This window comes from Pituophis catenifer, unplaced genomic scaffold, assembly GCF_029215685.1.
Source record: "Pituophis catenifer annectens isolate HBS135680 unplaced genomic scaffold, rPitCat1.0.hap2 SCAF_16, whole genome shotgun sequence".
NCBI classification, from domain to species: Eukaryota; Metazoa; Chordata; class Lepidosauria; order Squamata; family Colubridae; genus Pituophis; species Pituophis catenifer.
Window position 1 is genome coordinate 17,950,160 of NW_027256896.1, and position 18,070 is coordinate 17,968,229.

Below are 18,070 nucleotides of genomic sequence, written 5' to 3' on the forward strand. Positions count from 1 at the left end.
AGGGGTCTGCAAAGTCGGTAAAAAGCAGAAAGGTCCAGAGTCACAGGTTTCACTTAGCGGGATCGCTCCTGTTAAAAGACCAAGCTGCCGGTTGCTAAACAAGGACCGGACGGGATGCCACCTTATGCAAACCTGCACAATGGTTTTGTGGAGGGAGGTAAGAGTTAAGGAGATACGGTGCAATTCGTAATTCTGTGGCCAAGCTGCTGCAAGAATATCAGACCAAAGCATTTGATTTTTATTTAGTTTCGGATTTCCTCTCCCGCTGCCAGCCAAGTTTCTCCCCCCGCCTGCCCCCTCCGGTCGGTTGGCACCACGCTGTGCCTCGTTGAGTGGGTGGGGGCTAGAATTTGCCCTGGGAATTGAAATCCCAGGGCATTTTTATAGAAGGAGGGAGGAGAGTATATCACACCAGCTGCTTCCTTCTTTCCTGGCACTTTCCTGATACAGGACTTCGAACGTGAAGGTTATCGGAAATTGTGCTGTCATGGAACATTTTGACACACACACACATACCTCCAAATGGGGCATTCCGAGCCTAGAATGGGCTGTTCTTAATCTCCGGTCCCTTCTGACCACTTTGCAAGAGGGATGTTCCACATTCCACGTGGGGAACATTTTGCAAACTTTGATGAAATCCAGCGGACGGCAGTGTCCTTGGCAAAGCAGAGCCAGCTGGGTTTTATTCAAAGGGTGTATCGTATTTCCAGGTGTGCGGGGGGGGGCTCCTCTCCCCTTTCCAAAAATGGCATTAGTCATCTGAGTTTTAGTTTGGGCTAACAACGTCGGAAAAGGAAGAGCAGCACCGGATCGTTCTTTCCGGGAAAGTTCGGAAGGGGCCACCACCGAGAAGGTCTGGTTGGAGATCTCGCACCCACCTCATTTCAGATCCTGGTCTCTCAACATTGGCCAACTTTTGACGTGGAGTGCCAAGGGGGGTCCCTTCACTCACAGCTGTTTGTGGAGCAACTGTTGGAAGTTACGACAGCGCTGAAGAAAAGGGACTTAACGACCGTTCCTCACACTTAGGACCATCGCACAACTTAGAAGGACGCACGACTTAGGAACTTTGAAACGCTAGTTCTGCAAGAGAGGATCCGGATTGTAAGAAATCGTAAGAAATCGGCCGTCGCTATTTTAAGAAAGGATGACCCACCGGAAGTGAATCCAGGAAGTCCTCCACTTACGGCAGTTCATTTAGGGACCGTTCCAAGTTACGACGGACCTGGAAAATGTGATTTGTGACCATCTTCCATAGTTACGAGCTTCGCAGCGTCCTCCCATGATCATTCAGATGCTTGGCAACTCATATCTATGACGGTGGCAGTGATTCCCCATTGGCGACCTTCTGACAAGCAAAGTCTACGTCGAGGAAGCCAGATCTGCTTAACAACCGGGTGACTTAAACTTATCCACCGCAGTGATTTACTTAACGGTGGCAAGAAACGAGGTTAAAAACTGGAGCAAAACTGAACAAAGGTCTCACTTAATAACAAAGTTGGGACTCCATTGTGGTCATAAGTTGAGGACTAAGTTGTGGTTTTCCCAAGGCCCAAATCATCTGCCCATCATAGCCTTCGAGATTTTTTTTTTTTTCCTTCCAGACAAACAGAAGCTGTCTGTCTCGGGGCTCTCTCCAGAGGAAGGGGTGAATGTATTTTTATCATCCTTTTGGTGACTCAAAACCTGGTGACATCACCAGATTCAGCCAGGCCAAAAAAATTCTTCGGGAACAAAAGAGGTTTTTTTTTTTTTTACAGTCATCTTCTTGGAAACTGTGCCAGGAAGTTTGGGAGGAGAATTCCAGATGAATGCTGGGTGGTTTTTGTTTTTTTTTTTAAAAATAATAATAATAGAGGAGAGATCTTGGCATATGGAAAGACTGAACCGGGCAGTGCGGGGAAAAAATGAGATGCACCACTGCAGAATGTTTAATCTTGAGTTTTTTTTTTTTTTTTTTAAAAGGATTGGAACTTAAATTTGCATCAGTCTAAAGAGCAGCCAGGGACGCGGTGGCTCAGTGGCTAAGACGCTGAGCTTGTCGATCGAAAGGTCGGAAGTTCAGCGGTTCGAATCCCTAGTGCCGCGTAACAGGGCGAGCTCCTGTGACCTTTCCCAGCTTCTGCCAACCTAGCAGTTCGAAAGCACTTAAAAAACGCAAGTAGAAAAATAGGGACCCCCCTTTGGTGGGAAGGGAACAGCATTCCGTGCAGCTGGCTTTCGTGCCAAAGGCAGGACCAGAACTCACCATCGCCTGGCAATTCGCCCAGAATCACCCAGCTGGCTTTTATGCCTAAGGCAGGACTAGAACTCACCATCGCCTGGCAATTCGCCCAGAATCACCCAGCTGGCTTTTATGCCTAAGGCAGGACTAGAACTCACCATCGCCTGGCAATTCGCCCAGAATCACCCAGCTGGCTTTTATGCCTGAGGCAGGACTAGAACTCACCATCGCCTGGCAATTCGCCCAGAATCACCCAGCTGGCTTTTATGCCTGAGGCAGGACTAGAACTCACCATCGCCTGGCAATTCGCCCAGAATCACCCAGCTGGCTTTTATGCCTGAGGCAGGACTAGAACTCACCATCGCCTGGCAATTCGCCCAGAATCACCCAGCTGGCTTTTATGCCTGAGGCAGGACTAGAACTCACCATCGCCTGGCAATTCACCCAGAATCACCCAGCTGGCTTTTATGCCTAAGGCAGGACTAGAATTCACCATCTCCTGGCAATTCGCCCAGAATCACCCAGCTGGCTTTCATGCCTAAGGCAGGACTAGAACTCACCATCGCCTGGCAATTTGCCCAGAATCACCCAGCTGGCTTTTATGCCTAAGGCAGGACTAGAACTCACCATCGCCTGGCAATTCGCCCAGAATCACCCAGCTGGCTTTTATCCTGAGGCAGGACTAGAACTCACCATCTCCTGGCAATTTGCCCAGAATCACCCAGCTGGCTTTCATGCCTAAGGCAGGACTAGAACTCACCATCGCCTGGCAATTCGCCCAGAATCACCCAGCTGGCTTTTATGCCTGAGGCAGGACTAGAACTCACCATCGCCTGGCAATTCGCCCAGAATCACCCAGCTGGCTTTTATGCCTGAGGCAGGACTAGAACTCACCATCGCCTGGCAATTCGCCCAGAATCACCCAGCTGGCTTTTATGCCTGAGGCAGGACTAGAACTCACCATCGCCTGGCAATTCGCCCAGAATCACCCAGCTGGCTTTTATGCCTAAGGCAGGACTAGAACTCACCATCGCCTGGCAATTTGCCCAGAATCACCCAGTTGGCTTTTATGCCTGAGGCAGGACTAGAACTCACCATCGCCTGGCAATTCGCCCAGAATCACCCAGCTGGCTTTCATGCCTAAGGCAGGACTAGAACTCACCATCGCCTGGCAATTCGCCCAGAATCACCCAGTCACCTTTCCTGCTTTTTTTTCTAAGAAACTATCTGTTCCTATACAGTCAAGTAACATTGGGCAGCCAATCGTTTATCACAAGTGTCAATTCCTTTTGAAAAATGAGTCAATTTCATTTCTCGGCCAGAGTAGAAAAGAGAAACCGGATTTGCTGCTGTCTTGGCAGCGATTTGTATACAACCTGTTCATGAAATATTGTACAGGCTCCTTTCCTGGCTCCCTCCTACGACTGCGCAAGCATCAGAAAATCCAGGGCCGCGATCAGCAACTAAGATCCTTCTGCAGGGATTGCCGGATCCTTGTAACTCCCCTTTTTCAGTCGGTCAGTTCTGCAAAGGACGAGTGAGAATCGGAGTCTGCCTCCTCCCTAAGCCGTTTGCGGGTTAATTGCGTTGCTTTACGGGGGGAGAACCTATTCAGAATAACAGACTTGGGAGGGACCTTGGAGGTCTTCTAGTCCAGGAGTCAGCAACCTGCGGCTCTGGAGCCGCATGTGGCTCTTTCACCCCTCGGCTGCGGCTCCCTGTCACTCAAAATATGCGTCACAACTGCCAATGTGCGACACCCGCCCGGCATGCAATTTATTGAGGTTTTCGACCCCCCAGTAGGCTAACCATGGATAAATCCAAGGAAAGAAAAGTTTCAGAAGAAAACAAAGTTTAATTCAACTACATATGCTAGTTTTGTGGCCGCTCGAGAAATAGTCAGACACGGGGAAGGGTTTTGTGGCTCCCGGTGTTTTCTTTTTGGTGGGAAACGGGTCCAAATGGCTCTTTGAGCGTTTAACCCCTGTTCTAGTCGAACCCCAGGCAGGAAACCCTACACCACTTCAGACAAATGGTTATCTTATCTCTTCTTAAAAACTTCCAGTGTCAGAGCATTCACAGCTTCTGGAGACAGGGCATTCCTGTCAATCGTTCTCTCCGTCAGGAAATTCCTCCTTAGTTCTAAGTTGCTTCTCTCCTTGATTCGTTTCCACCCGTTGCTTCTTGTCCTGCCTTCCGGTGCATTGGAAAATAAGTTGAACTCCTCTTCTTCTTTGTGGCAGGTCCTTAGATATAGGGACATGGAATAGAACAACAGACTTAAATTGTAACTTAATTGTGACAGTCCTGTACAAATTCACACATTGTTTTGTTTTAATTTCTCAAGTCTATAAATAAAACCTTGGAAAATTAAAAAAAAAAAGAATAACAGACTTGGAAGGGATGTTAGAGATCTTCTGGTCTAACCACCTGCCCAAGCAGGAGACCTTATACCAGTGATGGTGAACCTTTTCGGCACCGAGTGCCCAAACTGGAATGTGCGTGCATGTATGTGCATGTGCGCATGCCAGAGCGCCAGAAAACCAAAGATCAGTTGGTCGGTGCGCAGGTGCACGCCAGTCAGCTGGTCTTCCTGCATGCTGGAGCACCGGAAACCCAAAGACCAGCTGGTCGGCGCGCAGGTGCACGCCAGTCAGCTGGTCTTCCTGCATGCTGGAGTACCAGAAACCCAAAGACCAGCTGGTCGGCGTGCAGGTGCACGCCAGTCAGCTGGTCTTCCTGCATGCTGGAGTACCGGAAACCCAAAGACCAGCTGGTCGGCGCTCAGGTGCACGCCAGTCAGCTGGTCTTCTTGCATGCTGGAGCACCGGAAACCCAAAGACCAGCTGGTCGGCGTGCAGGTGCACGCCAGTCAGCTGGTCTTCCTGCACGCCGGAGCACCGGAAACCCAAAGACCAGCTGGCTGTTGTGTGCATGCCTGTTTTCCGGGCTGTTTTCCAGCACACCGGTGCCCACAAAGACTAGCTGGTCGGCGTGCATGTGTGCGCCAGAAACCAGAAGAACAGCTGGCAATGGCGTGCATGCCCACAGAGAGGGCTCTGTGAGCCACCTCTGGCACGCATACCATACAGAGGTGGGTTTCAGCAGGTTCTGACCAGTTCTGGAGAACCGGTAGCGGAAATTTGGAGTAGTTCGGAGAACCGGTAGTAAAAATTCTGACTGGCTCCGCCCCCATCTATTCTCTGCCTCCCGAGTCCCAGCTGATCAGGAGGAAATGGGGATTTTGCCGTAACCTTCCCCTGGAGTTGGGAGGGAATGGGGATTTTACAGTATCCTTCCCCTGCCACGCCCACCAAGCTATGCCACACCCACCAAGCCACACCCACAGAACCGGTCGTAAATTTTGAAACCCACCACTGGTGCCATAGGTTCACCATCACGGCCCTATAATATTCCAGTTGTCCAGTCTCTTCTTAAAAGCCTCCAGTGAAGGAGCACCCACATCTTCTGGTGGCCAGCTGTTCCACTGGTTAATTGTCCTCACTGTTAGGAAGTTTCTCCTCAATTCCAGGTTGCTTCTCTCCTTGATGAGTTTCCATCCGTTGCTTCTTGTCCTGCCCTCAGGTGCTTTGGAGAATAATTTGACCCCACTCTTCTTTGTGGCAGCCCCTCAAATATTGGAAGACGTCTTATCATGTCACCCCCTGATCTTTCTTTTCCTTAAATTCAGTGTTTGCAATTTCAGCCTAACGCGCCATTCTTTCAGGGATTAAGGTGCGTAGGTGTGCTTCTCTCCCCAAAAACACACCTTGCTCGCTCTCCTGGTGGCAAGCTTTCAAGAAGAGATCCTTTTTTAAAAAGAGGGATTTCCCTTTTAGGGAAATTAACGGAGAAGACCAGCAACTGCAAGTTCTACTTGCTCTATGTTGCCTCCACGCCAAAAGCAACAGTTGCTGAGCAACAGAGTCGGGACAATCGCAGCCTGCGTTTGTCCTGCTTTGCAGCTTTCTAGAAACGTCCATCTGTCCACTAGGAAACGGATCCAAGCTTGCCTGGCGTTCTAAAAACAGGCCTAGTGGGTCTCGATCCTGAATTCCACTGGCTGGGGATCAAGTCTTGTTTTGAGTCCTCAGAAAACAAATGGTGGCACAGCCACAATTTTTTATAAGGCTTTTAAGGCAGCCCTGTCCTACTCCACTGGGGTGACGCGTGTCTGACTTCCGAGTGAGTTAGGCATCAATTCCTTCTTTCCTTCCTTCCTTCCTTTACTCACTCACTCACTCACTCACTTCTTTCTCTCCTTCCTTCCTTCTTTCCTTCACTCACTCGCTCACTCACTCCCTTCTTCCTCTCCTTCCTTCCTTCTTTCCTTTCTTCCTTCACTCGCTTGCTCACTCACTTCTTCCTCTCCTCTCTTCCTTCACTCACCCTTCCTTCCTTCCCTCACTTACTCACTCACTCCTTTCTTCCTCTGCTTCCTTTCTTTCCTTTCTTCACTCACTGACTCGCTCACGCACTCCCTTCTTCCTCGCTTCTCCTTCCTTTTTGTTCTTCCTTCACTCGCTCGCTCACTCACTTTTTCCTCTCCTCTCCTTCCTTCCTTCACTCACCCTTCCTTCCTTCCCTCATTCACTCCTTTCTTCCTCTCCTTCCTTTCCTCTTTCCTTTGTTCCTTCACTCATTTGCTCACTCACTCCCTTCTTCCTCTCCTTCCTTCTTTCCTTTCTTCCCTCACTCACTCCCTTCTTACTCTCCTTCCTTCCTTTCTTCACTCCCTTCCTTCCCTCACTCACTCACTCACTCACTTCATTCTTCCTTCCTTCCTTCCTTCCTTCCCTCACTCACTCCTTTCTTCCTCTCCTTCCTTCCTTCTTTCCTTTGTTCCTTCACTCACTTGCTCACTCACTCCCTTCTTCCTGTCCTTCCTTCTTTCCTTTCTTCCCTCACTCACTCCCTTCTTCCTTTCCTTCCTTCCTTCCCTCCCTCCCTCCCTCCCTTCCTTCCTTCCATCACTCACTCACTTCATTCTTCCTCTCCCTCCTTCCTTCCTTCCTTCCTTCCTTCCTTCCTTCCTTCCTTCCTATATGTCAGTGCAATATGTGCCAGAGCAAATGGGGTATCAGTAGCTTTAAAACAGGAGATTTGGCACTGCCTGGAAAATTAAACGCTCCAATCCAGAATCTTGGAACAATCTCTTCCCTCCTGATTCCAGTTTGTTTTTGTTTTTGTTTGAATCCACAAAAGAAAGCTTTTTAGAATTGCCTTTGCCCTCCGTCTGCCAGCCTGTACAATAAGCAAAATAAACAAGCAAAGCCCTGTTGCCTATGGATGCTTTAAGCTTTGGCTTTGCTTTGGATGACATATTATGCATTAACGTGCATTTCACAACCTTCCTGTTTTAAAACCCAAATATTGCTGCAGAATCCTATCTGAAGGTTTTGTGTCCTGGTTGGTTTTTATTTTCCTGGCGTGCGCTTTCCGTGTGTGGTTGATCTCCTGCCACTGGCGTAAAAAGAGGAGAAAGAAATACAAAGCCCCCAGATCAGCAAGCTTTGCAGAAATGCAGAATCCCGTGCTAAGTCTTTAGGTAACGCCCCCCACCCCCACCCGACAGACAATTCTGGAAGCCAATCAGATGATGATCCAGCTAGGATGCTGTTGGGAGGAGGATTTTTGAACCTGCTGGATTCCTCCCCACCCCTGTTTCTTCTAGATCAGGTGTGTCCAATCTTGTTGACTTTTAAGACTTGTGGACTTCCAAAACTGGCTGGGGAATTCTGGGAGTTGAAGCCCACAAGTCTTAAAAGTCAACAAAATTGCTGGTTGAGGAATTCTGGGAGTTGAAATCCACAAGTCTTAAAATCGCCAAGATTGTTGGCTAGAGAATTCTGGGAGTTGAAGTCCTCAAGTCAACAAAATTGCTGGCTGGGGAATTCTGGGAGTTGAAGTCCTCAAGTCAACAAAATTGCTGGCTGAGGAATTCTGGGAGTTGAAGTCCACAAGTCAACAAAATTGCTGGCTGAGGAATTCTGGGAGTTGAAGTCCACAAGTCAACAAAATTGCTGGCTGGGGAATTCTGGGAGTTGAAGTCCACAAGTCTTAACATCACTAAGATTGCTGGTTGGGGAATTCTGGGAGTTGAAATCCACAAGTCTCAAAAGTCAACAGAATTGCTGGCTGGGGAATTCTGGGAGTTGAGAGTCCACAAGTCTTCAAACTCGGCAAGATTGAACACCCTGTTTTATGTCATTGTTAGTTGCCGATGCATCCATGAACTGGAAGGGGGCGGGGAGGTGCATATTTAACAGAGGTCTCCGTTGCGTTTTCTGCAGCCTCTGCGTGCGTGTGCATGCAGGGCTGTCGCTAGGGAGCTGCAGGCTCGGTGCAGCAACCCGATACTCAGTCCTGTTGCCTGACAAGCCTCCCAACCAAGGTGGAATTTCCTGCAGAGCTTGTTGGGTCAGGATCCAGTCGCCCAAACGCTCCCGGCTTCAGGTGTTCGCAGGGCTGGCAGCCTGAGTGGGTGGAGAGGTTACAGATTGTCCTTTTTCCAAATTTGGGGTGTTGCAGGTGCCCCGCCAAGGAAATTTAGAGGAAGGAAGCAAGTGGAGATGAAGTTTGCCCATCTTGTGGCCTTGAGGCTGCCAGGCAAGGTGCTAGTCCTCATTGTGTCCTCATTCGTAAAGCAAATTTGCCAAATATCACTCGACTACGGGGTGTGGGTGTGTGTTGGTATGCCATTTTTCATGGACCCTGTTGTAATTTCAAATGGTTCTTAAAACAAACAGCCGTAACTTGAGGACTGCCTGATTTCTGCAGCTCTTCCCAAATCCAGAGCTAATCTCCTCCTGAACTTTTTGCACACGGGTGACCCCTCCCAGGCAGAATAAGTGCAAATGTGTGTGCAAATGTTGTTTTTGTGCTTCCCTTCTGAATCGTAGGAATTATACACAGGTAGTCCTCGACTGAACGACTGCAATGGAGCCTAACATTTCTGTCGTTATGTCAGACAATTGGTTAAGTGAGTTTTGCCTCCGTTTACAAACTTTCTTGGTGACGGTTGCTAAGGGAATCGCCGCAGTGGATCAGTTAGTAACGCGGTTATTAAGTGAATCTGTGGCAATCTCTGCTTGTCAAAAGGTCGCAAAAGGAGACCTTGGGAACAGAGCAACGGTCATAAGTATGAGTCCGTTGCCAAGCGTCTGAATTTTGATCACGGGGAGGCGACAAAAGTCGCAAGTGTGAAAAACCGGCCATTAAGTCCCTTTTTTTCAGGGCCGTTGTAACTTTGAACAGTCACTAAACGAACCGTGGGGGTTGAAGAATACCTGTACAGTATATGCAAATTATACATCCTCGTCTCGTAGCTATGAAAAGATTTTAGAGGATCGAAAACTGGATTGACCAGACTGGGTGGTTTAGTCACACCGGATGAGTAAAGGGGTACTCACCGTCTGCGGCAAAGCCAAATTGACTCTGCCAGGCCCTAAAGTTTCCCTAAATCCCGGTTCAAATCCACCTGCCAACTCTTCTTGTTGCTTGCTAAGTTCGGGGGAGGGAAGCAGCAGGGGTTTATTATGCAAGCAAACACGCCTCTCTTGATTTTCCTTTTTTTTTTTTTTTTTAAAAAAAGTGCTGGTTTGTAAAAATCAAGTCGTTTGCCTCGAAGTTTAATAGTGTTGCGTTCGAATCAAGCCAGGAGGCCGTGTTTGTTCCGGATGCCTAAAATGAAAATGAGGATTTCAGGTTGCATTTTGCAATAATAATAATATTGATGATGATGATGATGGTGGTAATAATAATTATTATTATTCACTGGAAATTGTGCCAGGAGTTTGGATCTGAGTACAGCAAAAACCACTGGGAACATCAGGTTGAGAAAGTTTTAGAGAATGAGAAACTCAAGATCTTGTGGGACTTCAGGATTCAGACTGACAGGCACTTGGTCCACAACACACCTGACATAACAATAGTTGAAAAGAAAAAAAGTATGGTTCATTGACATTGCAATACCTGGTGATGCACGGATTGAAGATAAGCAGCAAGAAAAAATCACAAAGTACCGGGACTTGCAAATTGAAGTTGAGCGACTGTGGAAAAAAGAAATCGTGTGTTGTCCCGAATGTAATTGGAGCCCTTGGAGCAATACCCAAAGGGCTACCCCGCTATTTAGAAATTCTAAATTTACCGGACTTGAACATTTTGACTCTACAAAAAACCACCTTACTCGGAACAGCTTACATCCTCCGACGATACCTTAACAGTTCCTAGGTCCTTGGTTAGGACTCGAGCTGCTGAGCTATTAACCAGCCTCAAAGGCTGCGAATCTCACTAAAGATTAACTAATAATAATAATAATAATAATAATAATAATAATAATAATAATAATAATAATAATAATAATAAGTGATTTGTGATACGAAATCCAGCATGGTTATCTCATTTGCTGTGTATACTGTCATTTTTGTGTATATAATAATAAGTTTATTGTTATTGTACGTGTATACACTGTATACCCCTACAACAAAATCCACTTAACATCCAAAGACCAGGTCCAACACACATGACAATCCCCAAACACCCTCCCACCCACCACAATTCCCCACCCCTAAACCATCTAAACATCCACACAACAGACCAAGTAATGCGGTCCAACAGCTCACGGATGGTGGCCCTTTAGTTCATTGTTGAGTGCAATTATAGCTCTGGGATAAAAACTATTCAGAAAACGTGTGGTCCGAGTTTGAATTGTTCTGCATCTTCTGCCAGAAGGCAACAGTCCAAAAAGATTGTGAGCAGGATGGGAAGAGTCTCTGAGAATGTTATGCAACTTTCTCAAACAGCGAGATTCGAAGATGTCATCCAGGGCTGGTAGCTGGAGTCCGATGATATTCTGGGCAGTTTTAATGATTCTCTATAGAGCTTTTTTTGTCCGCTACAGAGCTGCTCCCATACCATGCAAGAATGCCGCATGTCAGGACACTCTCAATGGTGCTGCGATAGGAGGACAGGAGGAGATGCTGAGATAGATTTAGGAAGTACAGCCTCTTCTGTGCCTTCTTCCCAATGGCGTTTCTCTTGTTCCAAGTAACTTTATTCTGTGTTTTGGGGAAGGGAGGGCGGAAAGATTTCCGTTCTGTCTTTTGAGCAGCAAACTCTTCAGGGGACAAAGCCACTTAATTAGAACCTAATTAATTAAGCCACTTCATTAGAACAATTAATCAGTGGAACAAATTTGCCTCCAGAAGTTGCGAATGCTCCCAACACTGGAGATTTTTAAAAAGAGGTTGGATAACCATTTGTCTGAAGTGGTGTAGGGTTTCCTGCCTGGGCAGGGGGTTGGACTAGAAGACCTCCAAGATCCCTTCCAACTCTTCTATTCTATTCCACTTGCCAAAATGTCTTGCTCCCTCTTAATGCCGGGGCCTCCAATTTTGGCAGCTTTTGAAGACTGGCTGGGGAATTAATTCTGGGAGTTGAAGTCCACAAAGTCTTAAATTTGGACTCCCGTGGATAAGGGAGCCTTGGTGTTATGCCCTGTTGTAACCCCTTTTGAAACGTTTGTGGAAGTAGGAAATACTTAATTGGAAGGGAAGTGTATACAGTCTTAAAATAAATGGGGTTATAAACGGAGGAGCTGTGCTCTCTCTGCAGGGGTTGTGATGGCTTCCTTCCTTCCTAGGGTTTGTTAGAGCTTTGCAGGAGGTTCACCCCAGGTCACCGTGGCTTGTCGAGCTAAGCACAACAAGCCATGGTTTACTGTACAGCAAACCGTGGTTTACTGTAATAAGTAAGCGGTTGCAATGGCTGCTTTCCCTTATCCTTGTATTGGAGATAGATAGATAGATAGATAGATAGATAGATAGATAGATAGATAGATAGATAGATAGAGATATGAGAGAGAGATGAGAGAGAGATGGTTGGGTGGATGGATGGATAGATGACAAGACAGACAGACAGACAGACACAGATAAATGATAGATAGAAGACAGAAAGAGGGGGCTAATCATTTAATAAAGCTCTGATTTTTGGATAGCTTTTGCTTCATACTCTAAATTTCCTAGTAGTTATACAAAATACCCAGATTTGCAAATTGTTGTCAATTGCAATCAACATTCTGGAGTTCTTGTTCCCTCCCTCCATCCTAACTAATTTCCTTCCTTCTTTTCTTCCTTCCCTTCCTCCCTCCCTCCCTCCATCATAACTTCCTTCCTTCCTTCCCTCCCTCCCTCCATCATAACTAACTTCTTTCCTTTCTTCCTTTCCTCCCTTCCTCCCTCCATCATAACTAACTTCTTTCCTTCCTTCCTTCCCTCCCTTCCTCCCTCCATCATAACTAACTTCTTTCCTTCCTTCCTTCCTTTCCTCCCTCCCTCCCTCCATCATAACTAACTTCTTTCCTTCCTTCCTTTCCCTCCTTCCTCCCTCCATCATAACTAACTTCTTTCCTTCCTTCCTTCCTTTCCTCCCTCCATCATAACTAACTTCTTTCCTTCCTTCCTTCCTTCCTTTCCTCCCTCCCTCCTCCATCATAACTAACTTCTTTCCTTCCTTCCTTTCCTCCCTTCCTCCATCATAACTTCCTTCCTGCCTTCCCTCCCTCCCTCCATCATAACTAACTTCTTTCCTTCCTTCCTTCCCTCCCTCCCTCCATCATAACTAACTTCTTTCCTTCCTTCCTTCCTTTCCTTCCTCCCTCCCTCCATCATAACTAACTTCTTTCCTTCCTTCCTTCCTTCCCTCCCTCCCTCATAACTAACTTCTTTCCTTCCTTCCTTTCCCCCCTTCCTCCCTCCATCATAACTAACTTCTTTCCTTCCTTCCTTTCTTTCCTCCCTCCCTCCCTCCATCATAACTAACTTCTTTCCTTCCTTCCTTTCCCCCCTCCCTCCCTCCATCATAACTAACTTCTTTCCTTCCTTCCTTCCTTCCTTTCCTCCCTCCCTCCTCCATCATAACTAACTTCTTTCCTTCCTTCCTTCCCTCCTTCCCTCTTTTCTTGATTTTTATTTTTTTTAATACAGAGTCAAAATTTCCTTGTGGGAACCCACAAGAGGTCTTTTGCCCCTTCCGGGTCTGGCTTTTGAAATTCCAGCCACGGAAGGACCTCTAGTGGTTCTGATCATGTCAGAATTGGAACGCAAGAAGCGCGAAAGTTGGCCAACGTTCAAGTAGGACAAGCAAGTCTCGGATTTAGAACAGCTGCTGGCTGTAGAGGTTTCCCTGGCCTAGGCCAAAGTTACAGACTGGTTCAGTGGATGCAAACAAACAAAATCAAACCATATTTATCTAGAAAATACTGTTATGGTTTCTTCTCCGGTATACCTTAGGCTACCAGGCTTGAAATTCTGGGTTTAGAAAATGTAGAACTACGCCGACTTCGGCATGACCTAAACATAGCTCATAAAATCATCTGCTATAATGTCCTACCTGTCAATGACTACTTCAGCTTCAACCACAACAATACACGAGCACACAATAGATACAAACTTAAAGTGAACCGTTCCAGACTCGATTGCAGAAAATATGACTTCAGCAACAGAGTGGTCAATGCCTGGAATGCACTACCTGACTCTGTGGTCTCATCCCAAAACCCCCAAAACTTTAACCTAAGACTGTCTACTGTTGACCTCACCCCATTCCTAAGAGGTCTCTAAGGGGGCGTGCATAAGTGCACCAGCGTGCCTACCGTCCCTGTCCTAATATTTCCCTTTAATTGTATTCAGTTTATGTATTCAATTCATGCTTATATTTATATATATTATCTAATACATACTCGACAAAATAAATGGATGGATGGATGGATAGAAAGATAGATAGATAGATGATAGATAGATAGATAGATAGATGATAGATAGATAGATAGATAGATAGATAGATAGATAGATAGATAGATAGATGATGGATGGATGGATGGATGGATGGATGGTTAGATAGATAGATAGATAGATAGATAGATAGATAGATGATAGATAGATAGAGGACTTCAGAATTTGGCTTCCAGATTGGCTGTGTGAAGGATTTGGCCAACGTGGAATCTGACAAAACTTCTTGCAAAAATTTTATTGGTCTCACAGAAGTATTTCCTTCCTGGGCTTTTACCTGCTTATCATCAGCCCAGTTATTCTGGCTATTTTTTTTTTTTAACAACAGCTCTTTCCTAACCTAACCTCCTCTCTCTTCTCTTGCAGATCCCAAAGGATCCTTGGAAAAGCGAAAAGTTGGTAAGTAAAAAAAAAAAAATCCCTCCACTGCTGAAAATCACTTGCTTGGCCTGCCTACAATATCTGAGAGTTAGAACCAAACTTCTTCATTCTTTGGAAATGGAAATGGAGACGAACAGAGCGGGAAGGGAGCTTGGAGGTCTTCTAGTCCAACCCCCTGCTTAGGCAGGAAACCCTACACCACTTGTTTATCCAACATCTTCTTAAAAACTTCCAGTGTTGGAGCATTTGCAACTTCTGGAGGCAAGTTGTTCCACTGATGAATTGTTCTAAATGTCAGGAAATTTCTCCTTAGTTCTAAGTAGCTTCTCTCCTTGATTAGTTTCCACCCATTGCTTCTTGTCCTGCCCTCAGGAGCTTTGAAGAATAGCTTGACTCCCTCTTCTTTGGGGCAGCCCCTGAGATATTGGAAAACTGCTATCAAGTCACCCCTAGTCCTCCTTTTCTTTAAACTAGACATGCCCAATTTCTGCAACGGTTCTTCATATGTTGTCAGGAACCGGGTAGGTCTCGTCTGAATGGAATAGGAAGAAAGGACTAGGTGAGTTCTCTCACCTATTTTTATCCTCTCAACAGCCTTGCGAGGTAGGCTGGGCTGTGAGACAGTGAAGCCAATGCGGCAACAACCGGGGTGGAAAGCATTTTGACTTAGATGAGGTCTTCATAGCCCACCCCTCATTTTGCATCACTTCTCATAGTCCTGATTCACCAGTGCGACCGGTCCGGTTTAGCGCATCATGTAAACGCAACTCTGCGCGTGTGCGTGCTGGGGGTTCGCAGGGGTTCGGGCGAACCTCTAGCTAAGATTCTGTGCAGTTCGGAGAACCCTCAAATCCCACTCTTGGCTGGGCTCGCCCCTCCCTTCCCCTTCCAGGAGTCCCCACACGGCCCGTTTTGGATACAGGTAAATGCAGGGCGCGCATGGAGGCTCGGGGAGGGCGAAAAACGGGGCCCGTTTCTGGCCTCCAGAGGGCCTCCAAAGCCTGGGGAGGCCGTTTTTGCCGTCCCGGAAGGTCAAGGAAATCCCCTGGAGCCCGGGGAGGGCTAAAACGCCCCCCCCATCCACCATGGTGCAGGAGGCTGACTAGGCCACACCCACCATGGCCACACCCATCCAGCAACCAGGCAGAGAACCCCTTGCTAAAATATTTGAAGCCAGCCCCTGGTGTGTGTGTGTATCTGTGTGTGTGTTTAAAAAAACAACAACCCACAATTGAACAGACTAGTTTGGCACTGTATAATGAACAGAAACGTTGTCTTCTCAAGCAGATCGTTTATTTAAAAACGTCCTTTTTCTTTTAGGTCCAAAGAAGAAAAGGCCACCCATATTAAGGATGCCGTCGGTTAATAAACAGTCAGCGGTCCCTGCAACGTAAGATCTATTTCACCTTTTCTGACGAGTTCAGGTAGTCCTCGAGTTAGTGATCATTCCAAGTTGCAACGGCGCTGAAAAAAAAGTGGCTTAGGGCAGGGGTGGGGTCTAATTTTTTTTACTACTGGTTCTGTGGGCGTGACTTATTTTGTGGGCGTGGCTTGGGGGGGGGTAATGTAACTGGGTGGGCATGGCCAACTTTTTTTTTTTTTACTTTTAAAAGCATTTTTTCTACAACCTTAAGAGGTTGCAGGAAAAAAAATGCTTTTAGAAGCCTCTGACGATCAGGCAACTCAGCTGGGATCGTCAGAGGCTTTTAAAGGCATTTTTTCCCCCTACAACCTCTTCAGCTGAAGAGGTTGTAGAAAAAATGATTTTAAAAGCCTCTGACGATCCCAGCTGAGCCACGCGATCATCAGAGGCTTTTTTTTTTACTTTTAAAAGCATTTTTTCGGCCGAAGAGGTTGTAGAAAAAAGGCTTTTAAAAATTAAAAAAAAAAAAAGGCCTCTGATGAGGTGGGCGGGGTAAGTGAGCGGCGACCGGGCCGGGGACCGGTTCGGGGGCATGGCCAGCCAATGTTATTACCGGTTCTCCGAACTAATACAAATTTTTACTACCGGTTCTTGTGAACCGGTGCGAACCGGGAACAACCTATCACTGGCTAAGGGCCGTTTTTCACTCTTACGACCATTGCAGCCTTCCGGTGGTCATGTGATCAAATTTCAACCTCTTGGCAACTGGCATGTACTTATGACAGTTGCAGTGTCCCAGGGTCATGTGATCACTTTTTGTGACCGGACAAGCAAAGGTAATGGGGGAGCTTAAGAACTGCAGTGGTTCGCTTAACAACTGTGGCAGGAAAGGTGGTAAAAATGGGACAAAGCTCACTTAACAAATGTCTCACTTAGCGACAGGAATTTTTGGCTTCCGTTGTGGTCGTAAGCGGAGGATCCCCTGTAAGAATTCAAACGGCGTTTGGCTTAACGCCGTTTCGAATTGAAGCATTGATCTTAAAGATGCTGAAAGTTTATGAGAAGCCACCCTGAGATTTTCTGAACGAGATAAAAATCAAAATGAATGCAAGTAAAGTTGTTTTCTCCGGATCTCCGATTAGTGAAGTGCAAGATGGAATGAAGAAAATGTTCTTTGAGGCATGATCCCTCCCACAGTCCGTTGTTTCTGAATCAGCCTGGACAATCGGCGTCATTTAATGTCGGGGACATCCAATTGCATAATGAGATAATTGATGTTTTCACATCATTTGCCTCCATTTATGTCACTCGTGTGGTTAGGTGACGTCAAGGACTTGTTGAACCCAATGATGTAAGCCGGGGCATCTGAGGTCAAACGTTTCAATTACATAACTGCACATAAGGAACATCCATTGCAATCATTTGGATTTAACGGACTGCCTGCTCTCCCAAACAGCCTGTTAAATGGGAGTTTTGTTGTAATGCGAGAACGTGAGGAAGGATGAATTGTGTCTTCACCTTGGGCTGCCTGATTTATCAGCGAAAGCCGCAGCTCGATGGATTATATTTTCATCTTGTTTTCTTTTTTCCATGCTAGAGCCTAGGACAGTGATGGCTAACCTTTTAGCCGTCGCATACGAAAAGTGGGGGGAGCGTGGGGGGGGGGTGTCGCACGCGTGCATGCCCACACCCGTAATTCAATGCGCCCCACCCTGCGCATTGGCTCCCCCTTGCTTTTGGCACGGTAGGCCTGGTAGGCCCATTTTTCGCCCTCCCCAGGCTCCAGAGGCTTTCTAGGAACCTGGGTGTGTGTGTGTGAAAACAGCCTCCCCCTCCCCCCCTCGGAGGCCCTCTGGAGGAAAGAAACAGCCCATTTGCTGACTTCCGGCAGGACCGGAAGTCTCGTTTTTCGCCCTCCCCAGGCTCCAGAGCCTTTCTAGGAGCCTGGGGAGGGCAAAAATGGCCTTCCCTACTCCCTCTGGAGGCCGGAAACGGCCCGTTTCCCGACTTCTGGTGGACCTTCCGGTGGCCCAAAAATCAGCTGGCTGGCGCGCACATGCATACCAGAGCTGAGCTACGGCAACAGTCGCGTGCCCACCGATATGGCTCCGCATGCCACTTATGGCACGCGTGCCATAGGTTCGCCATCACGGGCCTAGGAGATGGGCCCTGGGTTTCTGGCAAGGTCTTTTCCAGGACCACTTTGGGACCGGATTGAATTCTTTTCTTTGTTTCTTCTACAGACCTCCAAGGAACTTGGATTCCAGGACTTTTATCACAATTGGAGAAAAGGTAGGTCTTGTTTTCCTCCTGTCC

At 47.1% G+C, this 18,070-nt stretch overlaps 1 protein-coding gene across 2 annotated transcripts in view; it reads left to right on the plus strand.

Annotated features, from left to right (window-relative positions):
- The window catches only part of MAP2K3 (mitogen-activated protein kinase kinase 3), a 58,316-nt gene that overhangs the window by 27,499 nt on the left and 12,747 nt on the right, over positions 1 to 18,070 (plus strand). For both annotated transcript variants that reach the window (XM_070955448.1, XM_070955447.1), the window contains exons 2-4: positions 14,377 to 14,409; positions 15,712 to 15,781; positions 17,998 to 18,046. In XM_070955448.1, the coding sequence (XP_070811549.1) occupies positions 14,377 to 14,409; positions 15,712 to 15,781; positions 17,998 to 18,046 (152 nt within the window). The remainder of the gene's footprint in view (positions 1 to 14,376; positions 14,410 to 15,711; positions 15,782 to 17,997; positions 18,047 to 18,070) is intronic.